The sequence below is a fragment of the Geotrypetes seraphini genome, chromosome 4 (genome assembly GCF_902459505.1).
Source record: "Geotrypetes seraphini chromosome 4, aGeoSer1.1, whole genome shotgun sequence".
In the NCBI taxonomy this organism is placed as follows: Eukaryota; Metazoa; Chordata; class Amphibia; order Gymnophiona; family Dermophiidae; genus Geotrypetes; species Geotrypetes seraphini.
In genome coordinates this window covers 50,853,492-50,866,707 of record NC_047087.1, presented here as the reverse complement: position 1 = coordinate 50,866,707, position 13,216 = coordinate 50,853,492, and the positions used below count along the sequence as shown (strand labels likewise).

At 39.2% G+C, this 13,216-nt stretch overlaps 1 protein-coding gene across 3 annotated transcripts in view; it reads right to left on the bottom strand.

The window, feature by feature from the left end:
* LONP2 (lon peptidase 2, peroxisomal) overlaps positions 1-13,216 on the bottom strand; it is a 201,978-nt gene that overhangs the window by 112,644 nt on the left and 76,118 nt on the right. For all 3 annotated transcript variants that reach the window (XM_033941471.1, XM_033941474.1, XM_033941473.1), the window contains exon 9: positions 2,369-2,519. In XM_033941471.1, coding sequence (XP_033797362.1) covers positions 2,369-2,519 — 151 coding nt within the window. The remainder of the gene's footprint in view (positions 1-2,368; positions 2,520-13,216) is intronic.

The window sequence follows — 13,216 nt, the reverse complement described above, 5'->3', positions numbered from 1 at the left end:
CACCTGCCAGAGCAGATCAATTAACTCTAGGGTAAAGGCCTTAGTAGGCAACTCTCCTTCACCTTTAGAAGGGAGGAGACACCTCTTCTTTGTCGGCGAATCCTCTGCACCAGTTTGTCATGCTGTGCTACTGTTCTGGGGCTCCTGGGGAAATATTTGCTCTCCTGACAGGCTCAAAAGCCATGTGCTATGCCCCAGAGGTTATGTGGGAGCTAAACTTGAAGTTCCCATCGCCCTGCTTCGCTCAATGTGGCATGTGGTGCAGGAATAATATAGGGTTATTAGAATTAGAGGACTCCATACCTGGCACTTCGGAACAAAACGATGTGTTTTGGAGAAGAGAAAAAAAATTGGGAAAATCCAAGATGGCCACTACTGGTGAATTTTAGTGCTATAAAACTGCTTAAAATCACCAAAAACCTAAAAATAACAAAACAGAGAAGGGGGACCAAGGCCGCAGCTTTTGAAGACCCCCCAAATTTTTCCCACAGGCTTTCACAGCCTTACTTACAGACTATGTGCTGAGGAAATGGTGCTGGTACTGTCTGCTTCAGCTCCTCTCAGGTGTAGCTATTCTAAGAGAGGTCCTCTGCTTCCAGGCACTTAACCACTTCGCTGGAATATTCAGGCTGCTAGTCGGACTTCCACAGACTGACCCTCAACCCCTCCCCAGACCTCTCACAAAAAAGGGGTGGGGTGGGGGGAAATGAAGCACAGTCAGCACTATGAGTGCCCTGAAGGAACACTATTAGCACCTGAACAGCCTGTGTTCCAGACCCTGACCAACTCAAAGGGGTGAGCAAACACCAGGGGAACAGACCCTGGGCTCCACTAATCTTCAGCAGGCTTGATGAAAGAGGTCCCTGAAGGATACACCTGCCAGCTGCAGATTTTAAACCTGCTCCTCTTCACAAGGGTCTCTGAGTTCATGAAAAAGACTGTGACTAGAGTGAAAAACTGCAAAACTATCTCAAAATAAAAAATAAATAAACCGAGTAGATCAGAAGACACCTTTCGTGCTTGCCTGCAAAAAGAAAAAATGAAGGGGGCAGCAGGAGGAGGAGGAGGAAGTTTCAAAAGCTGTAATTGACATCTTTCTGCAGTATGCTCTTGAGAATGGACAGAGTACCCTAAGATTCAGTATACAATTTCTATTGTTTCAAGTTTATTAAAAGATTTTTTAAACCGCTTAATCAGGTTTCTAAGCGGTGTACAATATAAAATTTACATAAAAACATATTAAAACTGGGGATACTAGATAAAATCTAGGTGTCTTAATAAAACACTAATAAGACATATAGACCAACTTCAAACAATAGGAAAAAAGGGGAAGAACTACAATCGTAAAAGAGAAGTGAAACAAAAAAGGGAAAACACAATAGGTTAGGGTAAAAAGTAATAATTTTAATTTTTTGTCCTTAAGAGGACAGTTGTTGTCCAAAGGCATCCTGGAACAAGAATTTTTTTAATTTTGCTTTAAATTGTTTTATTTCGGATTCACTGCGTAAATGGTTTGGCAGCGAATTCCAGAGAGTAGGGGCAGTGACAGCAAAATTATTGGAGCGCAACGTATTGATTAATTTTAAAGAAGGTATTACGAGAAAATTTTGAGTCATTGAACGAAGAGATTTTAAAGTATTATAAGGAATTAAAAGTCTATTAATGAACTCTGGTTGATTGTTTAATTTTGTTATAAATGTTAAAAGTAAGATTTTGTAACTTATTCTATGTTTGACTGGTAACCAATGTGCACTGATTAGAAGAGGTAAAACGGGAACTGTGGAAATGAATAGGATCTCAATTTTCAGAAGTGTGTCTCTGCGAGGAACTATCTAAACTAACAAAGAAATGGGGCCAGATTAAATCCTTCAGTACCCTATTTGTAACTTAGAGAAGGTCTGACAGACCCTACTATCTGACCTTCCTTAGAACCAAGAGTGGTCTGGGAGGACTGGACTGGAGATGAGTTGATGTAGTTCCTCTTCACAAAAACAAAATGAGGAGGCTGGAACTACACAGTATGCCACAGGTGTATGATTGGATTTTTTTGTTAAACTTGGAAAGAGCAGTAATGAAACTCTTGAAACGTTACGGCAAGCATATGATAGTAAAACAATTAGCCGTGCTGTGTACTCTCACAGTCACATCTTCCTCATATGCCACGACAAAACGTACAAAGTTCTTCCTCTCACTATGACCCAACAATGAAAACTACAGCAGTCTAACTGTAGGTTCAGAAATGTCAATGTACGAGATTTACAAGAACCAGCACACCATTGCCACGTCTACTTCTTGGAATGAAAACCAGAGGCAGTCTCATTACTTTTCAAAATCAGCCCTCATATAGAAAACCCTGATGTTAATTTACCTGGAACCTGAATGACCTCCATTCTGTCCAGAAGGGCAGGTGAAATGGTAGCTGTAGTGTTAGCTGTGGCTATAAAGAGAACTTGAGACAAATCAAAGGCTACATTTAGGTAGTGATCTGTGAAGCTGTGGTTTTGTTCTGGATCCAAGACCTGAAAGAGAACCAACAGCAGAATTACTGATCATGCTCCTGCCTGCATGCCATGATTTATCATACCCTGCTTTATAAAAGCATATCCAAGAATAACAAAGAAATAAACAGAACGAAACATGACATACTGTATATTATTTAGATAGACCACCCAGTACTTATGAATGATCACATTGTCTACAATGGTAGCAATACTATTTCTGCTAGCCAGTTAGGAAGAACTATTATAAAAAACAATCTTTAGTCATATCAAATAATTTTTCTGATGTATAAGATTAAGATTTAAAATGCTTATCTGTGTCATAACTAAAGATATATTGTAGTTGTTTGTATATTTTTTAGTTTTTGTTATTTTATTGGATGCTGCTTAGTTTTAAATGGGGTAATAGATTGTTAAATAAAATAAAAATGTGAATATTTTGAACTTGTCAAATTATTATTCAACGCACTGTATATTATATTATTTAATGATATACTGTTCTATAAAATCTATTTATAGTGCCATTAAAACCAGCTTCTTTTATAACCAGATATTCCTACCAATGAATGATTTGAATTCTTTTCAAAATACATTGATCAGTCATAAGGCTGATACAGAATGGAAAAGGGCTCAATATTTGTTAACCTTTTTTTGCATTCTGCAGACCAAACACAATGTTCTTCACAGTGCACTTTAACCACTGGTTTATTAGTTCTTCTAGATGTTTATTATTCTTTATTCCCTATCAATCATCTGTGAAAGGAAAACTTATCCTGCTTTGCATAAGAATTAAGATTTCAAATGCTCTATATGAAATGCAAATGTCACTTTTGCTGTCGCTTCATAAAATTTTTGGACACCTTTTATTACATTCCATTATTTCACTATATTAGTGAAGCTATGAAATGAGATCAAATTAGAATAAATAGATAGTTACAGAGAGAATTATTTGTCACAGTACTGCCTGACATCACAAAAGCTAACACTTCCAATTTAGAGTCATTTGGAGCGTGAATTTTTCTTGGCTCAACACAAAATATTTATACAGAGATATTACTGTACCATGAAAGCAATGTTGCTTATCTGTCATGAGTGTTTTTAGTAGACAGTAGAACTGATAAAGTACAGAAGTGGATAATTTTATTCAATGGTACTGGACTGCTCTCCCAGAGCTCAGAACAGTATAAAGTTCTGAGCATGAGCAGCCCTTCTTGTACACAGTAGTCTCCTCTGCACCCCAGTTATCTCAAAAGCTTCATAAATAAAACAGCTCTTGGGGGGGGGATGGAATTGTATGCCTTTTTAATCTTGCTGCCTATGGAAAAAACCTTTTTTCTATCAGCACACAGGACCAAGTTGGTCATCAACAGGTTGGCCAACAAAGCTTGATGAAAAGCACTGTGCTTGGTTGAGGATAGGTTTAAACAATAATATGCAGGAAAAACACAAAGAAAGGACTACCTGCTCAGTCTGCCCACCAGACTGTGTCTTTTGTGGCTCTGAGAAATATACCCTAACTAGTGACCACTGCCTCATCTCAACTGCTTCCTGATGCGAGGGGTGGGATCCCAAAACCCCTGCTTGTTGAGATAGTACATGGCAACCTGATTGTCTGTATGGATCAGGACAATTTGGATCAACAACTGATCTCTGAAAGCCTTTATAGAGTGCTCTACATTATCTGAAGCTCCAGGAGATTGATGTGAAGTTGTCTTCTGAGCAGACCAGTGACTATGGGTATGCAGCCTATCCCAGGTTGAATGCATTTGTGGTGGAGAAATTTGGAATTAAAAGTTCCCAAGTCAAACTGGTCCAAATTATCCACCAGAGAAGGAATTGCCATAACTGTGGGGTGACTGAAACGGCATTGTTAAGATTCCCCATAGCCCGATATTATTGGGAAGTCAGAGGCTACTGGGCACCTCACAAATAGAAGCATGCTATGGGTGTGACATGCACAGTGGAGGCCATGTGGACTAACAAGCTCAATATCTGCTAAGCTATGACCCGCTGGCTGCTATGAACCTGACAAGCAAATACAAATGAGTGCATTTGTCTTTACCTGAAGAAGGTAGGCTTGAGTTTGAACCATGCCTAGTAGGGCTCCAATATATTTCAATTGCTGCACTGGGAACAGGTGGGACTTTTGAGTAGTTGATTACAAACCCTTGCAGCTCCAACACCTGAATAGTTTTGTGTATTGATTCGTGAGCACCTTCTTTTAATGGGCTCTTTACCAGCTAATCGTCCAAATAGGGAAATTTGTACACTCAAAGTCTGCATAGCGATTTATGGGCTAGGCCTTAATATGGGTCAGCTGAGATCTCTATGATTCTTAGTAGTGATTTATCCCAAGTTACACTTGGTTTACAGTTCAGCTTTTCTAGTCGGTCATTACAGATTAGTCAGAGTCTTTTAGTTTGCAAGTGACAGTTCCATTCAGTGGTTGCTCACAGAGAAGACTTGTCTTGGTCCTGGCCTTGCATTTCTTCCATATCTTGGTAGAAGGGAGCGGTCCACTTTCTCTCCATATATTGTTGATTCCTTTGTTGGGCTCTCCTTCTGACACATTTTCTTATGGTGGGGGTCACAGCTGGGATTATAAGAAGTACGCAAAATCATATTGTTTAGCAGATACTTTTCTGCCTACTGTAATGTGTGCTGCTCCTAATTCTTTAAAGATATGTTTGTATAAATGGTTATGTGATATGTAAGAGGGAGGACATTTCCTAGCTGAGTTACCGTATATACTTGAATATATACTGATCCAAATATAAACCTAGGTAACCTTTTATCTCCCCAAAAAGATTGACTTGAGTATAAACCGAGGGTTTATATTCAAGAATAGGTATTGGTGGTCCAGTGGTGAGCTCCACCTCCTCCATGACCTGTTGTAGGCCTCTCCTGGGGCTGCTTTGAGCCCCTGTGGTCCAAAGGTGAGATGGGACAGGAGCGACCCCTTCCATATCCTGTCCCAGCCAACTCCGCATCACTCCACCTCCCCTCCTGCCTCCCACACCTGAAAAGGCCTATGTTGTACACCCTGGTGGTCCAGCAGTGAACTGAGGCAGGAGCGATCTTCCTACACTCCTGCGCTATGCAGAGGCGCTAAAGGAAATGGCTAAAGCAAGTTCCCATAGCAACATCACGAGAAATGGAGAAATCCATGTGGTGTAGTACAGGGTTCACCTCTCCCCCCCCCCCCCATTTTATTTAACGTTTTCTTGATGCCTTTAGGTTATGTGTTAACATAAAACAGATTTATTAGTTTTAATTATAAAGATGACATCACTTTTTTTTTCCCTCTACGGTTTGATCCACCTCCTACAGAGTGGAGGCTATATAATTGATGGAGAATTGGATGCTAGAACATCAATTAAAATAAAAATCTAACAAAACCAAGTTTTTTGTGTTAACCGTGTACCTACTAATAGAGAGACAGGAATTAGTCTGTTAGGTTTTTCATCCTTTTGCACCCACGATAAAAATTTTTGGGGTGCATTTGAATGTGGGACTATTAATGCAACCACATTTGGACATGGTATTAAGAAAAGTGTTTTTAGCACTGTGAAAGCTGCGTGCACTCCGGGGTTATTTTTGGGAACCAAAATTCAGACTGATTGTTCAAGCATTAGTCCAGGGCTGATGCTTGGTGGTGGTGGTAGGGGCACGGCATTAAACCACCAGGCCTTTTTTGGGACGTTTATCCTGGTCATAGTGGCCAGGTTTGAGAGAAAGAAGGGATGCTGCTAAACACCTCTTCTTCTCAACCAATCCTTCTAAAACTGCTCTGGACCTAGTAGAAAATTTCCTGTTCTAAATGTGCTTGGGAAACATGTGGGGCTTTTTTTTTTTTTTTTTTTTTTTTGGAACATTGGTTTGGAAACATTTTTTTTAGCATTGGGTCGGGGTAACTAATGACCACATTTAAAAACATTTGATTTCCTTTTTGCAATACTAATACAACTCACTTTCTTAAAACATTTAAATACATTTAAATGTGTCTGCACTAATGTTTTCAGTGCCCACACTGAAACCATTAGAACAGTGGTTCCTAACCCTGTCCTGGAGGACCACCAGGCCAGTCGGGTTTTGGGGATAGCCCTAACGAATATGCATGGAGCAGATTTGTATGCCTGTCACCTCCATTATATGCAAATCTCTCTCATGCATATTCATTAGGGCTATCCCCAAAACCCGACTGGCCTGGTGGTCCTCCAGGACAGGGTTTGGAAACCACTGCATTATAACATTTGACGCATGATAAAACTTGCACAGTAACTTGGTGCTAACTCCCTTTTTAGTGCCAGTGTTAATTTTGAGCATTGGTCCCCTCTTTCTCCCTCTCTCTAGATGTGCAGATCTGGTTATCAATGCATAGTGCAGAGAAAGTAGAAAGTGGAACAAAGCCAACAGCAGAACATATTCTTGCAATCTTGAAGAATAAGTTTTTGGATGTAACCTCAATTGATTTTGACACCTCTAAAGGAAATTGTAGAAGGGAGAAGTTATCATGGCAGCATTTGTGATATTCTTTATTAAGGTTCCTATACATAAGGAGAGAACATGTATATTTTAAGAAAGCTTAGAAAAGAGATGGTTGAGGAAGGACATGATTGAGGTCTACAAAATTCTGAGTAGTGTAGAATGGGCAAGAATGAATAGATTTTTCACCCTTTCAAAAAGTACAAAAACCAGGGAACACTCAATGAAATTACATGGGAATACTTTTAAAACAAATAGGAGGAAATATTTTTTACTCTAAGAATAGTTAAGCTCTGGAACTCATTGCCAGAAGATATGGTTGCAGTGGTTAGCATAGCTAGGTTTAAGAAAGGTTTGGACAAGTTCCTGGAGGAAAAGTTCATAGACTGTTATTGAGACTGACATGGGGGAAAGCCATTGCTTGCTCTGGATTGGTAGCATGGAATGTTACTTCTATTTGGGTTTCTGCCAGGTTCTGTGACCTGGATTGGCCATTGTTGAAAAAAGGAAACTAGATGGACCATTGGTCTGACTGAGTATGGCTGTTCTTTTGTCTGTATATAAATTAGCTAGATAACAAAAAAAAAAACCAACATCCCAACAACCCACAAGTGATCGCATAAGAATATTTGCTAAAAAAAACTTTCTTCTCTGGTCATAGTTTTTGGGAGGGCTTCTGAAGTAGTTATTTGAGTTATTTTACTTGAGCAAAAATATAGTTGCTACTTTATGGTACTATATAAGTCAAAATAAAAACAGTTTCACTTTTACTAGTACAGAACCTCCGCAACTAAAGATTTAAAACATGATATCTATTCACAACAGATCAAATCTGACAGCAAAAGTTGTTTTGAAAATTGGTTGAAGGAAATGTACCTCAAAGAAAAATCATTGTCAGGTACATATTTCTGCTTAAACAGGAATGACAGTTCTTTTAAGAGCTCAGTGCTACTTCGTTTTTAGACTTAAAATTATTTCAATGGAAATAATCATTTTCATATGACTGGATGTATTCGCAGTGTATTTTATTTAGAAAAATGTTCTGGTCAATTAATTCTTGAATTCTGACATGTCACATTTTTTGTTAAGGAAACCAAATACTCTTTATTACCATTGCTTAAATGCTTCTTCTGAAAAACAAACAAAAATATAACAATGTAGGAAGCAAGATTGTGCCAATAAAATTCAGGAAATTATTATCTCTCTGACACAAAATGAATAACTTATAGGTACTAATTTTGCTGCCATTTCCATTTCAGTGCCCTACCAAACACAATGGCTTCTTTGTAGGAAATATTTTATTACTCAAAAATCCAAAGTACGCCCCATAAATGTTTAACTGTCTGTCTGTTTTCCTCACTTATAAATATTTTGTATGGAGCACTGCAATCTCTTTCTATCCACCTCAAGCTAGGTCATCTAAATTTAGAACACATGCTCTCCTGTCAACCAACAGCAACTGCAAACATGGAGAATGTTTTAATGCTTTCTAGAAGTGGAGGGCAACAAAACAAAGGAGAAAGTCCAACTTTGTCTGCAGAAAAGACCAAGCAGGAGAAACAAACAAAACTGCAGACTGTGTACAAGATGCAGGCAAAAATTTATTGTACCAAAATTAAAATGCAAATAAGTAAAATAAAACCCTTTTACCAATCAAGGGACCCGACACGGTCCGTGTTTCGGACAAACCTTCGTCAGGGGTCCATGGTGAAAAAGGTTGGGACATACCATAAAAAATGAAGATAAGTAACAAAGTGCCTCTATATTGTGTTCGCCGAGGACTGCTGCAAAAAGTAAAGCGTCTCAAGGAAGCAGTAAAAAGACCCGTTTCGGTTCCCTTGATTGGTAAAAGGGTTTTATTTTACGTATTTGCATTTTAATTTTGGTACAATTAATTTTTGCCTGCATCTTGTACACAGTCTGCAGTTTTGTTTGTTTCTCCTTCTAGAAGTGGAACCATTTCTGCCACACCATCAAAATGGGCCTATAGAACCATAAAAATGAAGGCACTCTTGACATTTAATAAAATATTGGTGAAGAAAAGGACAAGCACTAACATACCAAAGAGAATATAAAGAACAATCAGACTGCTGAAGCCTGAGTTGGCATACAAACCAGTAGCCAATCTGGCTCTTAGAAAAAAATTAAAGATTCATACTCAGCAACCTGTTGTATACCAGTAGGAAGGCCTTAATCATTGGTATTGGCCTATACCAATAGAAAGGCAGAATGGAAGAGCTATGGACCATTGGTCTGACTGAGTATGGCTGTTCTTTTGTCTGTATATAAATTAGCTAGATAACAAAAAAAAACCCAACATCCCAACAACCCACAAGTGATCGCATAAGAATATTTGCTAAAAAAAACTTTCTTCTCTGGTCATAGTTTTTGGGAGGGCTTCTGAAGTAGTTATTTGAGTTATTTTACTTGAGCAAAAATATAGTTGCTACTTTATGGTACTATATAAGTCAAAATAAAAACAGTTTCACTTTTACTAGTACAGAACCTCCGCAACTAAAGATTTAAAACATGATATCTATTCACAACAGATCAAATCTGACAGCAAAAGTTGTTTTGAAAATTGGTTGAAGGAAATGTACCTCAAAGAAAAATCATTGTCAGGTACATATTTCTGCTTAAACAGGAATGACAGTTCTTTTAAGAGCTCAGTGCTACTTCGTTTTTAGACTTAAAATTATTTCAATGGAATAATCATTTTCATATGACTGGATGTATTCGCAGTGTATTTTATTTAGAAAAATGTTCTGGTCAATTAATTCTTGAATTCTGACATGTCACATTTTTTGTTAAGGAAACCAAATACTCTTTATTACCATTGCTTAAATGCTTCTTCTGAAAAACAAACAAAAATATAACAATGTAGGAAGCAAGATTGTGCCAATAAAATTCAGGAAATTATTATCTCTCTGACACAAAATGAATAACTTATAGGTACTAATTTTGCTGCCATTTCCATTTCAGTGCCCTACCAAACACAATGGCTTCTTTGTAGGAAATATTTTATTACTCAAAAATCCAAAGTACGCCCCATAAATGTTTAACTGTCTGTCTGTTTTCCTCACTTATAAATATTTTGTATGGAGCACTGCAATCTCTTTCTATCCACCTCAAGCTAGGTCATCTAAATTTAGAACACATGCTCTCCTGTCAACCAACAGCAACTGCAAACATGGAGAATGTTTTAATGCTTTCTAGAAGTGGAGGGCAACAAAACAAAGGAGAAAGTCCAACTTTGTCTGCAGAAAAGACCAAGCAGGAGAAACAAACAAAACTGCAGACTGTGTACAAGATGCAGGCAAAAATTTATTGTACCAAAATTAAAATGCAAATAAGTAAAATAAAACCCTTTTACCAATCAAGGGACCCGACACGGTCCGTGTTTCGGACAAACCTTCGTCAGGGGTCCATGGTGAAAAAGGTTGGGACATACCATAAAAAATGAAGATAAGTAACAAAGTGCCTCTATATTGTGTTCGCCGAGGACTGCTGCAAAAAGTAAAGCGTCTCAAGGAAGCAGTAAAAAGACCCGTTTCGGTTCCCTTGATTGGTAAAAGGGTTTTATTTTACGTATTTGCATTTTAATTTTGGTACAATTAATTTTTGCCTGCATCTTGTACACAGTCTGCAGTTTTGTTTGTTTCTCCTTCTAGAAGTGGAACCATTTCTGCCACACCATCAAAATGGGCCTATAGAACCATAAAAATGAAGGCACTCTTGACATTTAATAAAATATTGGTGAAGAAAAGGACAAGCACTAACATACCAAAGAGAATATAAAGAACAATCAGACTGCTGAAGCCTGAGTTGGCATACAAACCAGTAGCCAATCTGGCTCTTAGAAAAAAATTAAAGATTCATACTCAGCAACCTGTTGTATACCAGTAGGAAGGCCTTAATCATTGGTATTGGCCTATACCAATAGGAAGGCAGAATGGAAGAGCTATGTAGTCAGTGTACATGTTTATGTTCAAGAAGTATAGCTACTTAATGCAACAGGGATTCTCTGTACGCAGAAGGATAAATCAACCACACTAATGTATGACATCATCCAGAGGAAACAACAAGGAATAGTTTTCTTGATGTTCAATAAATGTCTTACTTGGTGTGCTGCAAAAACCCGAGGGAACGGTACAGTTTAAGGGTAAGAACTTATGTGCACGATGGAAGAACGGGGCTTGAGTGTGATTGTATATGATGATGTTAAGGTGGTCAAACAGGTTGAAAAGGTGACGGCGAAAGCTAGAAGTACGCTAGGTTGATAGGGAGAGGTATGGTCAGTAGGAAAAAGGAGGTATTGATGCCTCTGTATAAGACTCTGGTGAGACCTCATTTAGAATATTGTGTACAATTCTGGAGGCTGCGCCTTCAGAAAGATATATAAAGGATGGAGTCGGTCCAGAGGAAGGCTACTAAAATGGTACGTGGTCTTCATGATAAGGCATATGGGGAAAGACTTAAAGATCTCAATCTGTATACTTTGTAGGAAAGGCGGGAGAGTGGAGATAATGAAAATGTGCATGAGTCGAGTCTCTTTCATTTCAAAGGAAACTCTGCAATGAGAGGGAATAGGATGAAGTTAAGAGGTGATAGGCTCCGGAGTAATCTAAGGAAATACTTTTTACAGAAAGTATGATGGATGCGTGGAATAGTCTCCCGGAAGAGGTGGTGGAAACAGAGACTGTGTCTGAATTCAAGAGGGCCTGGTACAGGCATGTGGAATCTCTCAGAGAGAGAAAGAGATAATGGTTACTGTGGATGAGCAGACTAGATGGGCCATTTGGCCTTTATCTGCTGTCATGTTTCTATGATCCAAATATAAGTCGGGGTACTCTTCCCCCCCCCCAAAAAGGAGGAAAAAACATTGACTCGAATATAAGCTGTGTGTGTGTGTGGGGGGGGGTAATATTAACGTGCCCTGCCAGGACCTGCACTCAGCCCCCCTTACTCCCTGTTAGGCTCTGCACCCAGCTCCCCTCATTCCCTGCTCTGTCAGGCTCTCCACCCTTTTCCCCCTCCCTCCCAGTCTCTGCACCCTGTCCCACCTCCCTGCCCTGTACCCTATCCTCCCTCTCTTCCGATATCTTGCAGGCCTCCACTGAGCCTGCCATATGACCTGGTGGTCCAGTGGTAGGCTGGGACAGGAGGGATCCTTCCCGTCTCCTGTCCCGGCCGACTCTGACAATTTTTTTACCTCGCTCCTGCTTCCCCCCGTGTACCTTTTTGAATCCCTGGTGGTCCAGCGGCATACCAGGCAGGAGCGAGCTTTCTGCGCTCCTGCCCCGTGCTAAGCCCCTCCCTGAATTGCTGACTTAAGTTACATTACATTACATTATATTAATGACTTCTATTCCGCCCGTACCTTAAAGTTCTGGGCGGATTACAAAAGAAACAGTTGGACATTTCCAGGAGAATTACAAGAAGATTGGAGAATTACAATTTAGGGTTTAGGATACAGAAAAGATGACTGGGCTATTCCAGTAGATATACAATTTGGGGAGCTGTACAAATAGGAGATATTGCAGTTCCAGTTCTTGCAGCCCAGTGGTGAACTGGGCATGAGTAAGCTTTTGCACTCCTGCCCGGCCCTGAGCTGCTCCCTGAATGACTGCCTTATAAAAATGCCTAAGGCAAGATACATAAAACGCACGCATCTGTGGCTCACTAGTTGACAGTATTCTTTTAGGATTAAAGAATACTATATCAAGAATTCTGTAGACTGGCGATACACCAATGCCAGTCTAGCATATGTACACAGTACATAGCATAATTTTACACAGTCTAGCATATGTAAGGCCTACTCACTTATGCACAAGATGCCTGGAGAGGGGGGAGAGGGAACAAGATAGGAGGAAATATGGGTCAATTGCTACATAAAATTGGTAGCACTTCAGGTAAAAACCTGGGTGAGTTCAAAGAACAATTCTGTTGTGAAATCTCATGAATATGCGGACTGAAATATAAATACTTGCTTACACTTTGGGCAAAGTGGACTGTAACTAAGAGTCCAGAAAATCTAGGTCTGCTGATTCAATGAGGTCAAATGGTAGTTTCATTAATTGAGCCAGAACCACATTAAGGTGCCATGATAACTGTGGTTAACTGATATATATAATGGATGAAGTGATATGCTACAATTGCACTCAGATGCATGTTTACTGAGGAAGATCTTAGAGCTAAAGCTGAAAGGTAGATAAATATTGAAACAGTCAATA